Source organism: Centroberyx affinis, unplaced genomic scaffold, assembly GCF_046629955.1.
Source record: "Centroberyx affinis isolate AG114_WGS23_722 - 3 ecotype Tasmania unplaced genomic scaffold, CSIRO-AGI_Caff_v1 ptg000423l_1, whole genome shotgun sequence".
Taxonomy (NCBI): domain Eukaryota; kingdom Metazoa; phylum Chordata; class Actinopteri; order Beryciformes; family Berycidae; genus Centroberyx; species Centroberyx affinis.
In genome coordinates, this window is record NW_027279088.1 from 300,312 (window position 1) to 313,641 (window position 13,330).

Consider the following 13,330-nt stretch of genomic DNA (forward strand, 5'->3'; position numbering starts at 1 on the left):
ATAAATTGTAATTTACTCCAGCAGCAGGCATGTAGAGCTCTCTCTCTCTCTCCCTTTCACTCTCTCTCTCTCTCTCTTTCTGTGTGTGTGTGTGTGTGTGCATACATACGTGTGTGTGTGTGTGTGTGTGTGTGTGTGTGTGTGTGTGTGTGTGTGTGTGGTTCCCAGGGGTAATGTGCTGGAGATAGCAGCCCAAGACTATTAGTTTGCGGTTAGATTGGCTGTGTTGTTGGAAGCAGGCATGACAGGGAGGTATTTGGTGTGGGCGTGTGTGTGTGTGAGAGAGAGAGAGAGAGAGAGAACATTTGTATATCTATGTATGTGTTTGTGTGCATGTATTTATGTGTAGATGCACTTGCCTGCATATGAATGTTTGTGTGGATGTGTGTGTAAAGCATTTCATAGCCTTCCTGGTGCTTTTCCTGCCACATGCACTCCCCCCCCAATCTTTATCAGATAATAAATGACTGGACATCAGGACCGGGCTGCTGGGCGAAGAGTCAAATCTGGACCATTAATCAGCAGAATTAAAGCTGCAATCCTGAGTTGATGAAATTTTACTTTACACACTTGGCAGTTTGTTCAAACTTAATAGAAATTGGTATGGATACAATCAATTGTTGATAAGCATGTAAACAATGGCCATCCTGTTTCATCTTCGCTGATACTGTAAACAAAACAAAAAACAAGCAAATTGTCTTTTTCACAATTTCATCAACTAGACTATATTTCTGCTTACTTATTTCTGCTGTTAGATCTTAGTTTCACCACTGATATGTGATCTTGTTTTCAACCTACAGCAGGGGTTCTTAAACTTTTCCCTCTCATTATCCAAAATGACTAAATTTAGCCTTGCCCTGCGACTCAGGCTCATTAAAACATATCAATACTTTTGTCCACATTCACACAGCCACATTTTAGGTCCTGACCCATTGTTTAAGAAACACTGCCCTCAAGTGAAGTGGGCCGGCTGTGCTGTTGATCTAGGACTGTGGCTTTAACTGCCGTAGATTAGGTTGAATGGGGTCAGTAACCCTTTGGGAGATATTAGCTACAGGCAGGTTAACCCACACAGTGACTGATCAGAGAGAGGGAGAGAGAGAAGCCGATGAAAGGGAGCGCTGTCCAATTTTATCCCGGGAGAAAACCTACACTTCTCTGCTGTTTATCTTCAGAGCTGGGTTGGGCACCAGAGGAAATGAGATATTTTTAACTGACCTGTCCTTGTAGGCATTACCAGAGGAAGAAAGAGAATCTGGCTGGAAAGTGAAAACTGTGTCATTAAGCAAAGGTTAAACATTGGCCACTCACTGAGCCTTACATTTTGATGATGTTTTATGTGCAAGCTAACATTCATTGTCCTCCTAGCAACATGACATGAATTACTGAAATATTTTAATGAATGATACGTGAACGCATTCCCACACTGACTCATTATTAATAGTCCATCATTGTACAGCAGTGTAATCCCTGAGAGCGAGTCATTTATTCTGTGCTATCACAGTCTTTATCTTGTCCAGGCAGTTGTTGTTGTTCCCAGTCAAATATGTCTTCTTAGTCAACTTGCCCAGTGGAATAATAAAAAAAACAAAATATCCCCATGGTGATTACTAAGGGAAAGCCTTTATCAACCCAAAGGTCAGATATTGGCTGCCAGTTGACTTATTGAAGTTGAAGATGTATTGTGTACAGCTTGTTCAGACATTTTGCTGCTATGACAACGAGATACAAACTGTGTGAGTCAGTGGGTCAGATGCTAAGTCAGTCCTTAGAGAGAGAGGATCATTATCATTATAGCTTCCTGGTGAGGATAACTTCAGAGACAAACAGAACAGTCATAGATAGGCGAGGTTACAGTCATACTCAGCTATGCACGATACGCATTTCTGGAGCAGGTTGCATGGTAAATGTCCGTGTTGAGTGAGAAGGACTTGGCCTTCTCAGACAGAACGCCTTAGAGAATAATGCAATAATAAAAATCCTTGAGGTAATTATTAAAGGCAAGCCTATGTCAAACCAAAGGTTAGATAGATTGGCTGCTGGGTGATTTTAGCTGTTGGCCACCTGAACAGCTGCCAGGCAGCTCTGGCTGCTGGAGTAACAAGACCAGCATCCAGGATTCACCGTCTCCTCCGTCTCCTCATCTTACTCACCGCTTTCTATTTCCTCTGGACAGTGGTGAGAGTGTTGAGAGACAGGGTGAATAAGTGAAAAAGTGTTTGTGTGCATGTAATGTCAGCGTGTGTGCACATGATTGTCTGCGTCTGTGCATGTATTCAAATGCGTATTATGTGAGCGCATGCGTGTGTGCGTTTGGATATGTGTGTATGTGGATCTATGACTCATCCTAATTTATCAGGAGTTCTTCACTTTCACTGTCTAGCACCTTTCAAGGTATGTCAACAGATATACAGTCCTCTGCAGACCCGTCTGTCTCTTAACAGGACTGACACTCTGCCATGTTGAATTCGAAACATGCACACACATCATCACACCCAGAGCTCAGAGGTCGTAGGTGGTTTCATATTCCCAGGCCTTTTAGAGTAGCTTCCCAGGCCATAGGCTCCAGATTTTAGCTCCCAGGTTCCTGTAGTGCCTCTGTCCATCAACTCACCCAAGGGCTTCAGAAAAGCACCAGTCCTCAGACACCTGAGATATCCCAACAACTGCTCCATCTCCACTGGCCCTCCAATGCAGAAGGCCACAGAGCTCGGGCCGATGCTTTTGCCTCTGAGAAATTGGCACTGTCCTTTTATTAGCATTTATTAGCAATGCTAGCTTAAGTCAGTGGGGGAGATAAACCATTTCTCTCATCGTTGCATAAGAAAGGGAGCTTGATTAGTGATGAATAGGATGTGCATCTAAAGGTTCTGAACCCTCAAGCGTACCTTATATTGCAAAGACAAAAAAAACAAGCTTTAACAAAATAATGCTGCCAATAACGTTTGACATCAATTACTACTTAATATTCTGGGGACCCATTCTCATCTTTCTGCAACCCACCATTTGGTCCCACTCCAACCTTTGAAAAACAATGTACTACATTCCCCAGCACTCCACCACAGCTCTACAGCCAAGAGTTTCATGAGAAATACAGTGAATACCAGTCAGGACATTCAGACTCCACCTCCACCACCCCCATTTTCTTTGTACCTCTACAGTTAAATCCTACTCATCCATCCCAACTCACCCCAGTATTTAGAGGAGTTTGTTTTCTCACTCTCTCTGACATGCTGTGGGATTTTATTATGATTCCGTGGTGTATATCTGACAAGCCATCGGTCTATTATGATTCTGCGTGTGTATATATGTGAGTAATTCCTCTCCCTGTGTAGTTTGTCCCAGAGGAAGCTCTCTCTCTGACATGAGGAGATTAATGTAATTATCATGTTGATGAGGGCTGAGCTGCTAGAATCTGATGTTTGTTTTTCTATGTAAATCCCTTCAAACATGCCAATGTGTGAGCAGTTAAAGAAACATGCTTTTATCTTCTCCAATAAGGCCAAGGCCTTGGCCTACAAACTACAACAGAAGGTCTTAAACCATGGGTTGGGACCCCATTTGGGCCGCAGGACTGTTTCTGGTGGGTCTCCACATGACAAAAGTGTTGGTATGTTTTAATGACCCTGGGCCACTTGGTGACAGTGAATTTACTCAGTTGAGGTCCCAGTCTGAAAAAGTTCATGAACCCGTGCTGTACAATGATGTCGACTGCAGAATGAGATTTTTCTGTTACCGCAGCCAGTGACTTTTCTTTCTACACTGTTTTCATTACTTCTTTAGTAGATAGTATACAGCTGCAAGTAGAGAGGAGAGGGCTTTTTGCAAAGGTTTGTCATTCACAGCCCACAGTGTTGTAAATACATCATGCACACCCATCTTTTTCTTTTCAGTCTAGGTCAACCTGTCTAGGTCAACCAAACCTGGAGGTTTAAGGTATTGCTGCTTTATTTGAGATAGAAGAGATTCAAGAAAGATAGTAGAGAGTGATCACATGACAAAAGTTTTTCTGGGATTCAAACCTACAACATTGTGGGCACTCAATAAAATAATGTTTTTGTGGACTTTAATGCATTCAGTTAGCAGTTAAAGCAACTTTCCTTTTTGAAATGCTAATCAGATATACCCCACCTGGAACTCAACTGAACTGAAATTAAATTCAGTCTTTTGCATGATGATTTAGTTATTTCTGTTGTTGGCTGGCTGGTAGCAACACAAGGCCACTACTTCTGTAACCTCGTTAACAATAATACAAAGAGAAACTGCAGTGCTGGCCTCTGTTAAGCTAGATTGGTCACTGCAGGGTAATTTAACTCTCTTTTTTCACCCATTATATTTCTGTTAACATGGTTCATTTTATTGGCAGACTCCTTAAGGAACCACTCACTGTAAATATTTCAACACCTGCAGGCAGGGCCAGCTCAGTTCATCAAACCCCTTCATTCACGCAATGTTGTAGTCAGGATTGTGTGTATGTGTGTGTATGTGTGTGTGTGTGTGTGTGTGTGTGTGTGGATGTACAGGATGTGAGGGAGCAGAGCTAGGCCCAGTCCTTCCATGGGAATTCTGCAATGCTGGCCTCACCACCTCTTCCTTGGAGACCTTGGTTTCCCTCTCAACCTGTCTGACACGGCTGTTCAGAGGCCTGTCCATATGAAGTGTGTGCGTGTGTCTGTCTGTTTGTGTCTGTGTGCATCTGTGTGTCTGCCTGTCTTTCTGTCTGAGCACAATTGTTACTATGTAAATGTCCTCAAACATGTATTTATGTGCGTGTGTGTCTGTTCTGTCTGTACACGTTAGCATGTATTTGTCCTCAAACATGTACCTACAGTATGTGTGTGTGTCTGTGTGTGTGCGTGTCACAGCTTTATTCCTTGTCACCTAGCAAAGAGTTAAAAATATAACTTTCCGTAGACATGTGCCTCAAACCGGAGGAACTCTTTGTTTTTATTTCCAAAGCTGTAGCTTTATGCCACATAAGACGTACAGCGGCAGCCATTCTAAAAGTCTCTCGTAATCTATCCTGCGTCTGTCCTCTACTAGTACTGTAGCGGCCTCTGCAGCTTCTTCTGTTTAATATGTTGTGAAGTCAAAACCTCTCTGAAACAACTGGTTGCCAGACCATTGTTGAGCCTTCTGACTTTTGTAGAGAACAAGAGAACAGAACAGAAAGAGGTCGGAACACCAGTGTAGCTGTTGTTCACTAATGCATGCATTGCATGCAGTGAAAAGTAGGACTTTTACAGTAGATACATCTATATCTATGTTTCACTATATACTGTGAAACAGTGTCTCCATACAACCTTACCAATATTGTACCAGTCGATGAGTGAAGGCAGCTGTATTGTGGTGATATGTTTTGTAGATTTTTCAGAATATTTGGGCCTCAGTTTCATTACACAATATACCATATTGTGGTCAGGGGGTTACTGTATAGGGTTAACCCATGCTGCATTTGTTCTTTAGCTGGGGAGCCTGTGGTTTCATTATAGTAAACCAAACCTCTCTGTAGTGAAGTGCTACACTGTACTGTACATTGCATTGTCAAACCAGTGGAGACATCCATTGCATTCATGTTGTCTGAGTTAGGCTGCAGTCAGCCCACAGCCGCTGGATGGGCTGTAGTTTAGTGGCACTCTAGTTGTGGTCATGGTGGGGGTGACTGAGGTCTCCTCTTGTCCTAGTCAGCCTGTGATCAAGAACATACCACTTTTTTACACACATATGTGCAGTATCTGTGCGTGTTCGTGTATTTGTGTTTGTCTATCTGATGAACATGTGTGTATAAGTACAGTGTGTATGTGCGTACAGCATGTCACAATAGCTTCCCACTGTCCTATCCTTACAGAAGCCCGGGGCAGGCTTTTGTTTTTTGCTTTTTGAGACTGGGACAAGGTCTCTGTCCTTCCGAGGGTCCTGGACCGCTGACGCCCTCATCCCCCCACCGTGCGGTTTCCCAACCTCTCTCCTCTCAGACAGTACTCCTTTTGTCAGCTCCCTTCGTTTCGGTACAAACACTTGCCGCGTCTGCGTCTCCTGGAACCCTCGAGGCCCTGGATGTCTAAGATGCCTCGGTAGAAACCAGAGGGAGAACTATGGAACAATGTTAGTCAAGCATAAACCTCTTAACGTCTCCTCTGTCGACCGCGGACCCACACAATGCCTTCTCTCTGTACCTTCTTCCAGCACCCAAACCGCTTCTTAGACTTGCAAATCTGGGCTTTGATGTTGCGCTGCCTTGCTTCTTTTGTCGGAGAGAGAGAGCCAAGGAGGAGAGAAGCGTTGCAGACAGCTGTTAAAGCCACCATAATTCCTTCATGTTACATGGGTTAGCCCTCACTGCACTGGCAAGCATGCTATTGTCTCTCTGTTCTCTCTTTCACTCATTTGCGCTCTCTTTTTTTCTCTCACTGCATTTCATCTCGGTCTACCTCTCTCTCTCTCTCTCTCTCTCTCTCTCTCTCTCTCTCTCTCTCTCTCTCTCTCTCTCTCTTTCCCTCTCTCTCATAATCATTCGCTCTAGAGGACAAAGTAATTCATATCCTTTTGTTTTGTTGTCTGTGTGCAAACCTGTTTCTCATTTGTTAGGTGGCTGGCTAGCTCCCTGGTCCCAAAGTCATTGCACCAGACAAGACAGGCCTCTGTTCCACATCCCTCTCCCTTCTCTTCTGCCCAGATAACAATACAGAAGACGGGACAGCGCACGCAGAGGCCTCTTTTCCACAGTAGGGTTAAATGGGGCTTGTCAGACTACTCTAAAATGTTTAGAATATAAAATTGACAGCACTTATGAACTTAAGCTCAGCTGAAAAATTGTTTAGCAACAAAATGTACATGTAAAGCTTGCTTAGAGTGAAATTTCAGTAAGTGATTATTAACTATCGGGGACCTGGCTCGCCCTATTTGGCCCTGTAGTGGAAACTACTGTGGAAAGCTACTGTTGTGGTTTATACCTCTTCTCTATGTTTTCAATCTGCTATTATAGTCTGAGCGAGGAGGAATGAAGGAATGATAGTAATGGGTAGACGACCACTGCGGCTTTGTCTGCCGGTCCACATAGCATCCAGGAACGCTGATTACATCCTCGCCGCGGACAGACACTTAATTTGTGTTATGTGCACCCAAGCACATTCCTGCTAGAGGACAATAGACGGGTAGCGGTTACAGTGGCAGGAGTGACTCCCTCTGTCTGCGAGAGGACAGGGGTTGGAGGATGGTTGGTGTGTGTGTGTGTGTGTGTGTGTGTGTGTGTGTGTGTGTGTGAGAGAGAGAGATTCTTGCCTATCTACTATATGTCTGCTTCTGTCCATCTGTGTCCAAGTGTGTGCTGACACCCACATTATCAAAGCAGACATTTGATAGTTTGCCATGCAAGTGAGGTAATGCCTCTCTGTTTACCAGGAAGTTAATAGTCATTGTTTTGGTTATGACTGACTGACGGTGTGCCGTCTTTTACAGGAAACTTTGTTGCTAATGAATTTCTCCTGGGATGGGATTAAGCAATGGGCCAGGCAGCAGACATGACATCGTACCCATGATGGTGTTCGGTTGGTTGATTGACTCACTGAATATAACTTACAGTTTGGGCGGGTGGTGGTGGAGATTCTCAGAAGTTCACACCATTTCTGAATGTGTCAGACCTATGTTTGGGTTCTGCGTCTAGTTTCCATAGCAACAGGCAAATCTGCAGGGGCGACGGTGTTTCAAAAACAGGATATTGGTGCATGAGCATCGGATAGGCATGTCAGTGATTGGAGTTGATTTCAGTTAATGGGTTACTGATCTTGTGATAAGTTCATACATGGTCTCAGCGTGGTCTGTGTGTCTCAAGTTTGGTAGGATTTTAACGTCATCAGTTTGACCCTTTGATATTTGGTTCAGTAGACAGGTGTTCCTTGTTATATCTAGGTTAGTCACGATTTGAGCAATGTCTTTGCTTTGGAAAACATATCAAGTCAAAGTGTCATTATGTGCTCAACATTCAACAATACCTGTAGGCTGTGAACTATGTAAGCAGACCGGATCATGGCCGGTCCAGTCAGCCCAGTGGAAATATCACTGTCCCATAGTCACGATTGTGCCCTTTGATACTGAAAACGTAACGGCATACCAAACTAAATGTAACATCAACAGCCATCATCACTGTGTCTGACCACTGCAAGGCGAGTAAGTCCTGTGACGATGTGGTTTTACAGTCAGACTGCGCACGTTGGGTCGAAGAAGAGTGAAGTGGTTTCAGTTTGTGATGTTATAGAGCAGGAATAGACAATCAACCCCATGTCAAATCAATAACTTTGTTCATCTCCACAGAATTGAGATGAATCATCTGTTGCTTAGTTTTATCAGTGTATTTGGTCAAACATGTCGCTGTTAACAATCATGATGATACAAGGCTGGGATGTACTGTAGAACCCAAAGCCATATCAATAACCTTTAGTCAGGTCACATCCAAAGAACTGGGATGAATCATTGTAGTCTTCTTACATCAATGACTGGAAACTTGCTGGGCTAAACAGTCAAACCCACTGACATGTCAATATCTTTGGTTAAATTGCATCCAAAGAATTTGGATGAAGGATTGTATTTTTGTAATATCATGCCCTTTGGCCAAAGCTGTTATTGGAAGAGCTTTGATGATATGACCTTGGTCAAATCTTGGTCACTGTCAACGAAACAGATATAGACAATATACAATGCCTTGCAGTCTCTGTGTGGTTACATCCAATAACTCAGAGTCATCATATCGATCATATCAAAACTGTTTAATAATCCCTAAGCAGATCCTTCTGGTAGTATAGCTGGAGCCCAGTAATGTGCTGGAAGCTAGCTGCCCGACATGAGCCAGATAATCACAATCTGTCCCTAGGGATTTAACAGAAAGTTGGAGAAATAGTTTGGAGATTTATGTTTCATGTTTCTCTCACACCAAATGTACAACTTTGGGAAATGATCACGATATGACAGATGGGTTTCTAGTTGGTTTTGGACAAATTATTTTGGCCAGTGCCAGTTGCTGAGGGTGAGTGTAGGAGTTCTTGATAAGTGATACTGATTAATTGGGTAAAAGTGTCATTTCTATACATATTTTGTTACAGAGTGATGACTGTTTAATTTGTTGTAAATTGTATTTCTCTGTCAAGAAACTACTAGATTAATAGAATCACATTTCACATAGTTGATATCAGATTATTATGCTCGCCATTAAGTCTGGCTAGTGATCTCTGATAATTAAGCTTGTAGAAGTTGCACAATGAACAGATTTAGGCATATAGGAATAGGAATATTACCTTGCTGCCTACAGTATACACAATTATGCAGTTCTTTGCAAAATCATAAAATCCATATAGGGTAAAATCTTCTCAGGTGTGGGTTGTTTGCTCACAGCCTTTCTCTTTTTGGGAGTGTTTGGTATAAATAAGCTTGACATCCCCTACTCCAGGTTAGACTCTGCCTCAGGGTTAAACACAGAGACTAAAGAGAGGACAGTGTGATGTATGAAATGTTGCCTCAGATCCAACATTTTCCTCTGGAGTTGAACGTTGTTAGTGTAAGGCGAGGCTTAATCCACGTGCGTCAAACCACCACATGTGGCCCACTGGGCTTTCTCAGTGTCACAGCAGTTGGATAAGTCACTAAGAAGCAAAACAGCTTCTTATTTTTCATTCTTGTTGTCCTACGTGTCCAGTTCATCTGTGTCACTGCTGTTTTTTTTTTTGTTTTTTTTTCCACTGCTTGACTCAGACCAGTGATGAATTAAAACAAAAGCGGCAGTCGCCATTTGAAGTTTGAGGGGAGACGTTATTATGACTTATCCCTTAAAGGTCAAGTTGAGCCACAGGCGTGATAAAGTGGACTGAGAGAGAGGGAGCAGAAGGGTTAAAGAGGAGGGAACTGTTGAAATGACAAACCGGTCTTCACAGATGGTGCTGAGGTACAGCAGAAATCTCCAGTGGGTCCACACCACAAGATTTTGACCATAATTAACACCAAGCCGGTCCCACTCAAAAAAGAGCAGACTGAGGCTTACTTTTAAGTACTTATGGCAGGGTTTTAAGGTGAATGCACACAAAAAGATTTTGACCTCATTCAACACTAAGCCACTGAAATACAGTTTTCCTCTAAGGCGCTTTCAAGCACTGTGATCTTAACAACTTGTCTGGGATCGTAATGTTGGTGCTGAACTGGCTCAGGAGATTGTGTAGTGGTTCTCCACCCTTAGAGCTCTAACCTTCACCACCTGGCTGTTTACACCACTTTGCCACTTTCCCCGTGAGCAAGTCCACCGAGGAGGAGATCTGAGAAATTATGTCATTTCCACTCGGCCGAGAGGGAGGGGGGGCGATCTTGAAGAAAGTGAATTCAGGCTTTGATTAAGCGTGTTATTGTAATGAAATCTGTCTTCAAACAGTGAGGCAAGGCTGAAGTGGAGAGAAACAGAGAAGGTCTTGACCAGGGTCCCCCCGTGCTCTCTGACCCCGGGGGTAATTTGTTTTTCTTTTAACAGATTGGCTAAATGTTCGGCACATTGAAGCGACGAGCCAAAGTGTAAATCTTCAAAAACGCTGTTCAGTGTTTCAATCTGGTTGCTACTCCTCTGGGAGAGTGTTCAACCCCGCCACCCCCCACCCCCTTGTCTCCCCTGTCTCTCTCTCTCTCTCTCTCTCTCTCTCTCACACACACACACACATTCTCTCTCTCTCTCACATCTCGGTCTCGCTCCTCCATGTTTGAAGTTGTGTTGGCAGCGAGGCTGACGCAGAGAGTTCACTCAGGTGGAAGGTCGGTCTCGCTGCCTTGGGAGGGGAGAAAGCTTCAGATCTCCCTACATATTTATGGTTCTGCTCCCGTATTGTTACCATAATTCCATGACAACGCTCACATTGTTTGACAAACAAATTTCCTTGTCATGTAGGGCTCAGCGTCCTGCAGTGAGAAGCGGATAGATAGTCTGTGAATGACCTCACTATAACACAGATGTGCTGTTTGCATGGATGGGCATTTGTCCAGCCTACCTGCCTTTTGTCATAGTACATTTTTAAGACTACTTTTATGGTTTTCATGCTAATTGGGGTGGGAGAGAGGGACATGTAGCAAAGGCTGAAGCCATGATGGTATGCACCTTATGACCACAGAAGAATAGTATTTTTGAAAACCAAGCCATTGTATTACAAACCGCAACTGTGGATTAATTGAAATAACAGCTAAATTTCACCTTTGGACAAAACCACAAATTATATCATGGACTCTGCCTGCATGTACAGATCTAGCTAGAAGTCTAGAAGACTTATATACATATATATTATTTACTATATTTGCTGCACTGCTGCTGCATTGTCGCCCCACCCTGCAAGGAACTGTTTGGAAAATCCTGCACTGTCTACAATGGCCACCGCTGTACAGTTGTTTGTATGTCGATATAGCAGCGTTTGCTCAATGCTTTCCTCCTGAGTCTCTGTGTCTAACCCCAACCACACACATTGATCTGCTCCGCTCTGGAGTGATGGATATGAGGCTGAAACGGTTGAGAGCCAAACTATCTGCCTCTTATTTAGACGTGTGGAGAACAGGGCCTGCCACATCCAACCACACACACACACACGCAACCATAATGAGCTTCCACATCAGCTGTTTTCCACCAGCCAGTTTATTGTGTGCGACCTTCCATCTCTACTTCCAACAGCAGCAGGCCTGTTCAGCACCAGTAAACAGGAACTTTGTTGTTCTTCTCTCTCCTACCAAAATCTTCTAAACAAAGACTCTTGTTGTTTACTCGCCTTTTGCTCTGGGATAAATAAAGGGCAAGGAGACTAACCTCTGATGTCTGGTCTCTTCTGTGTGTGTGTGTGTGTGTGTGTGTGTGTGTGTGTATGTGTGTGTGTGTGTGTGTGTGTGTCCTACCCTGTCATGTCCCATCCTGCAGCTGCTGCACATCTGCATTGAGGGCTGGGGGAACTGGCGCTGGTCGGAGGCCTTCAGTGTGGACAACGTGGGGACTCTGCTGAGGACCATCCAGTACAAAGGACGCACCGCCTCGCTCATCATCAAGGTGGTGCAGCTCAATGGAGTCCAGAAACAGGTGCAGTAGTTTTTATTCAGGTTGTCATTGTAAATACAATCACAGAACAAATGTCTTAATCATGCACATTAGGAAAATAGGCAAAAAAGGGGGGGGGGGGAACAACAGTAACACTTTGCTTGAAAGACCATTACAAACATAGATGAAGTCGTCTTAGCATATCATTCATCAGATAAACGTCATTAGACAAACAGCATAAAATTACATTAAATTTGATGTAATAATCTGTGACATTGTTATATAAATAAATCTCCTTTTTGCTACTCTTTATCGCTGAGTGATATAGCACAATAGTGATTCAACCTAATCCCAGTTCATGAAAGCTTTTACATTTGCTGTTCTAAATACTCAGTGTCTGGTAGGTCTTTCCTGGGAAAAATCTTCTGGCACACAGAAAATGATGTGTTTTACATTTCCAGCAGCAGGAAGTTTGTTTGGAATCAATAGAAGAAGAACTGGGTAGTTAGCATGGGCAGTGATAGCCACCATGGCTGAACAGACAAAGAGAAGAGCGCCACAGAAACTCAAACTGTATCAACAGAAAATCCAAGGAAAAAGACTTCACAGTACTGGACTCACTGTTTGATTGACAGGTGAAGGTGGGAAGTGCAGTGCAGAAACACCACAGCAATGAGCGCTTAGCAACAAAACTGGAGACAAAATCCAAAATACAGGAATCTAGCAGATTATCACTTTAAATCTTGTAATTAATAATACCCTTGCCCCATAAATAATTCAACCCCCTACATGTTTTGCACATTGTGTTTATTATATGCTGCTCTGTTTCCAATAATAATCATGCACTCACAATGTGTGTATAGTGCGCTTATGATGCTTTATTATGCCTTATGAGCGGCTCTTCAAATAAAGTGTTACCTAGACAACATTCAAAAATAAACAGCCTCAGCCTGCACAACAGGTTCCCTCCCCTTCCCATTGACTTTTAGCACCAATATGGGGTGAAGGTGGTGCTGCCAGAGTACATTGTGGATGTAGTGATATCCAAACAAAATATACAAACTTCATCCACAGTCATGCGCTGATGCATAAAGCAGGGATATCACTGAAGCCTCATAACAAAAGACCTCAAGGAGTTGAAAGCATGCCTGTTCTGACCGCTGTGTCATCTGTCACTTTGGAGACCTCGTCTTTACCCGAGCTCATGTCAGCTTGAGCACTTTTCAATCTCTGCTCTTCACTGCTATATATATGTTATGATATAGCTTCTCATCTAACAACAGATTCTGTTCTGTT

General features: G+C 43.3%; 1 protein-coding gene across 1 annotated transcript in view; it reads left to right on the forward strand.

Moving 5' to 3' along the window:
* Window positions 1-13,330, forward strand: part of LOC139641993 (intermembrane lipid transfer protein VPS13B) — a 333,765-nt gene that overhangs the window by 284,193 nt on the left and 36,242 nt on the right. Inside the window, exon 46 of the mRNA XM_071516677.1 lies at window positions 11,921-12,076. Within this exon, the coding sequence (XP_071372778.1) occupies window positions 11,921-12,076 (156 nt within the window). The remainder of the gene's footprint in view (window positions 1-11,920; window positions 12,077-13,330) is intronic.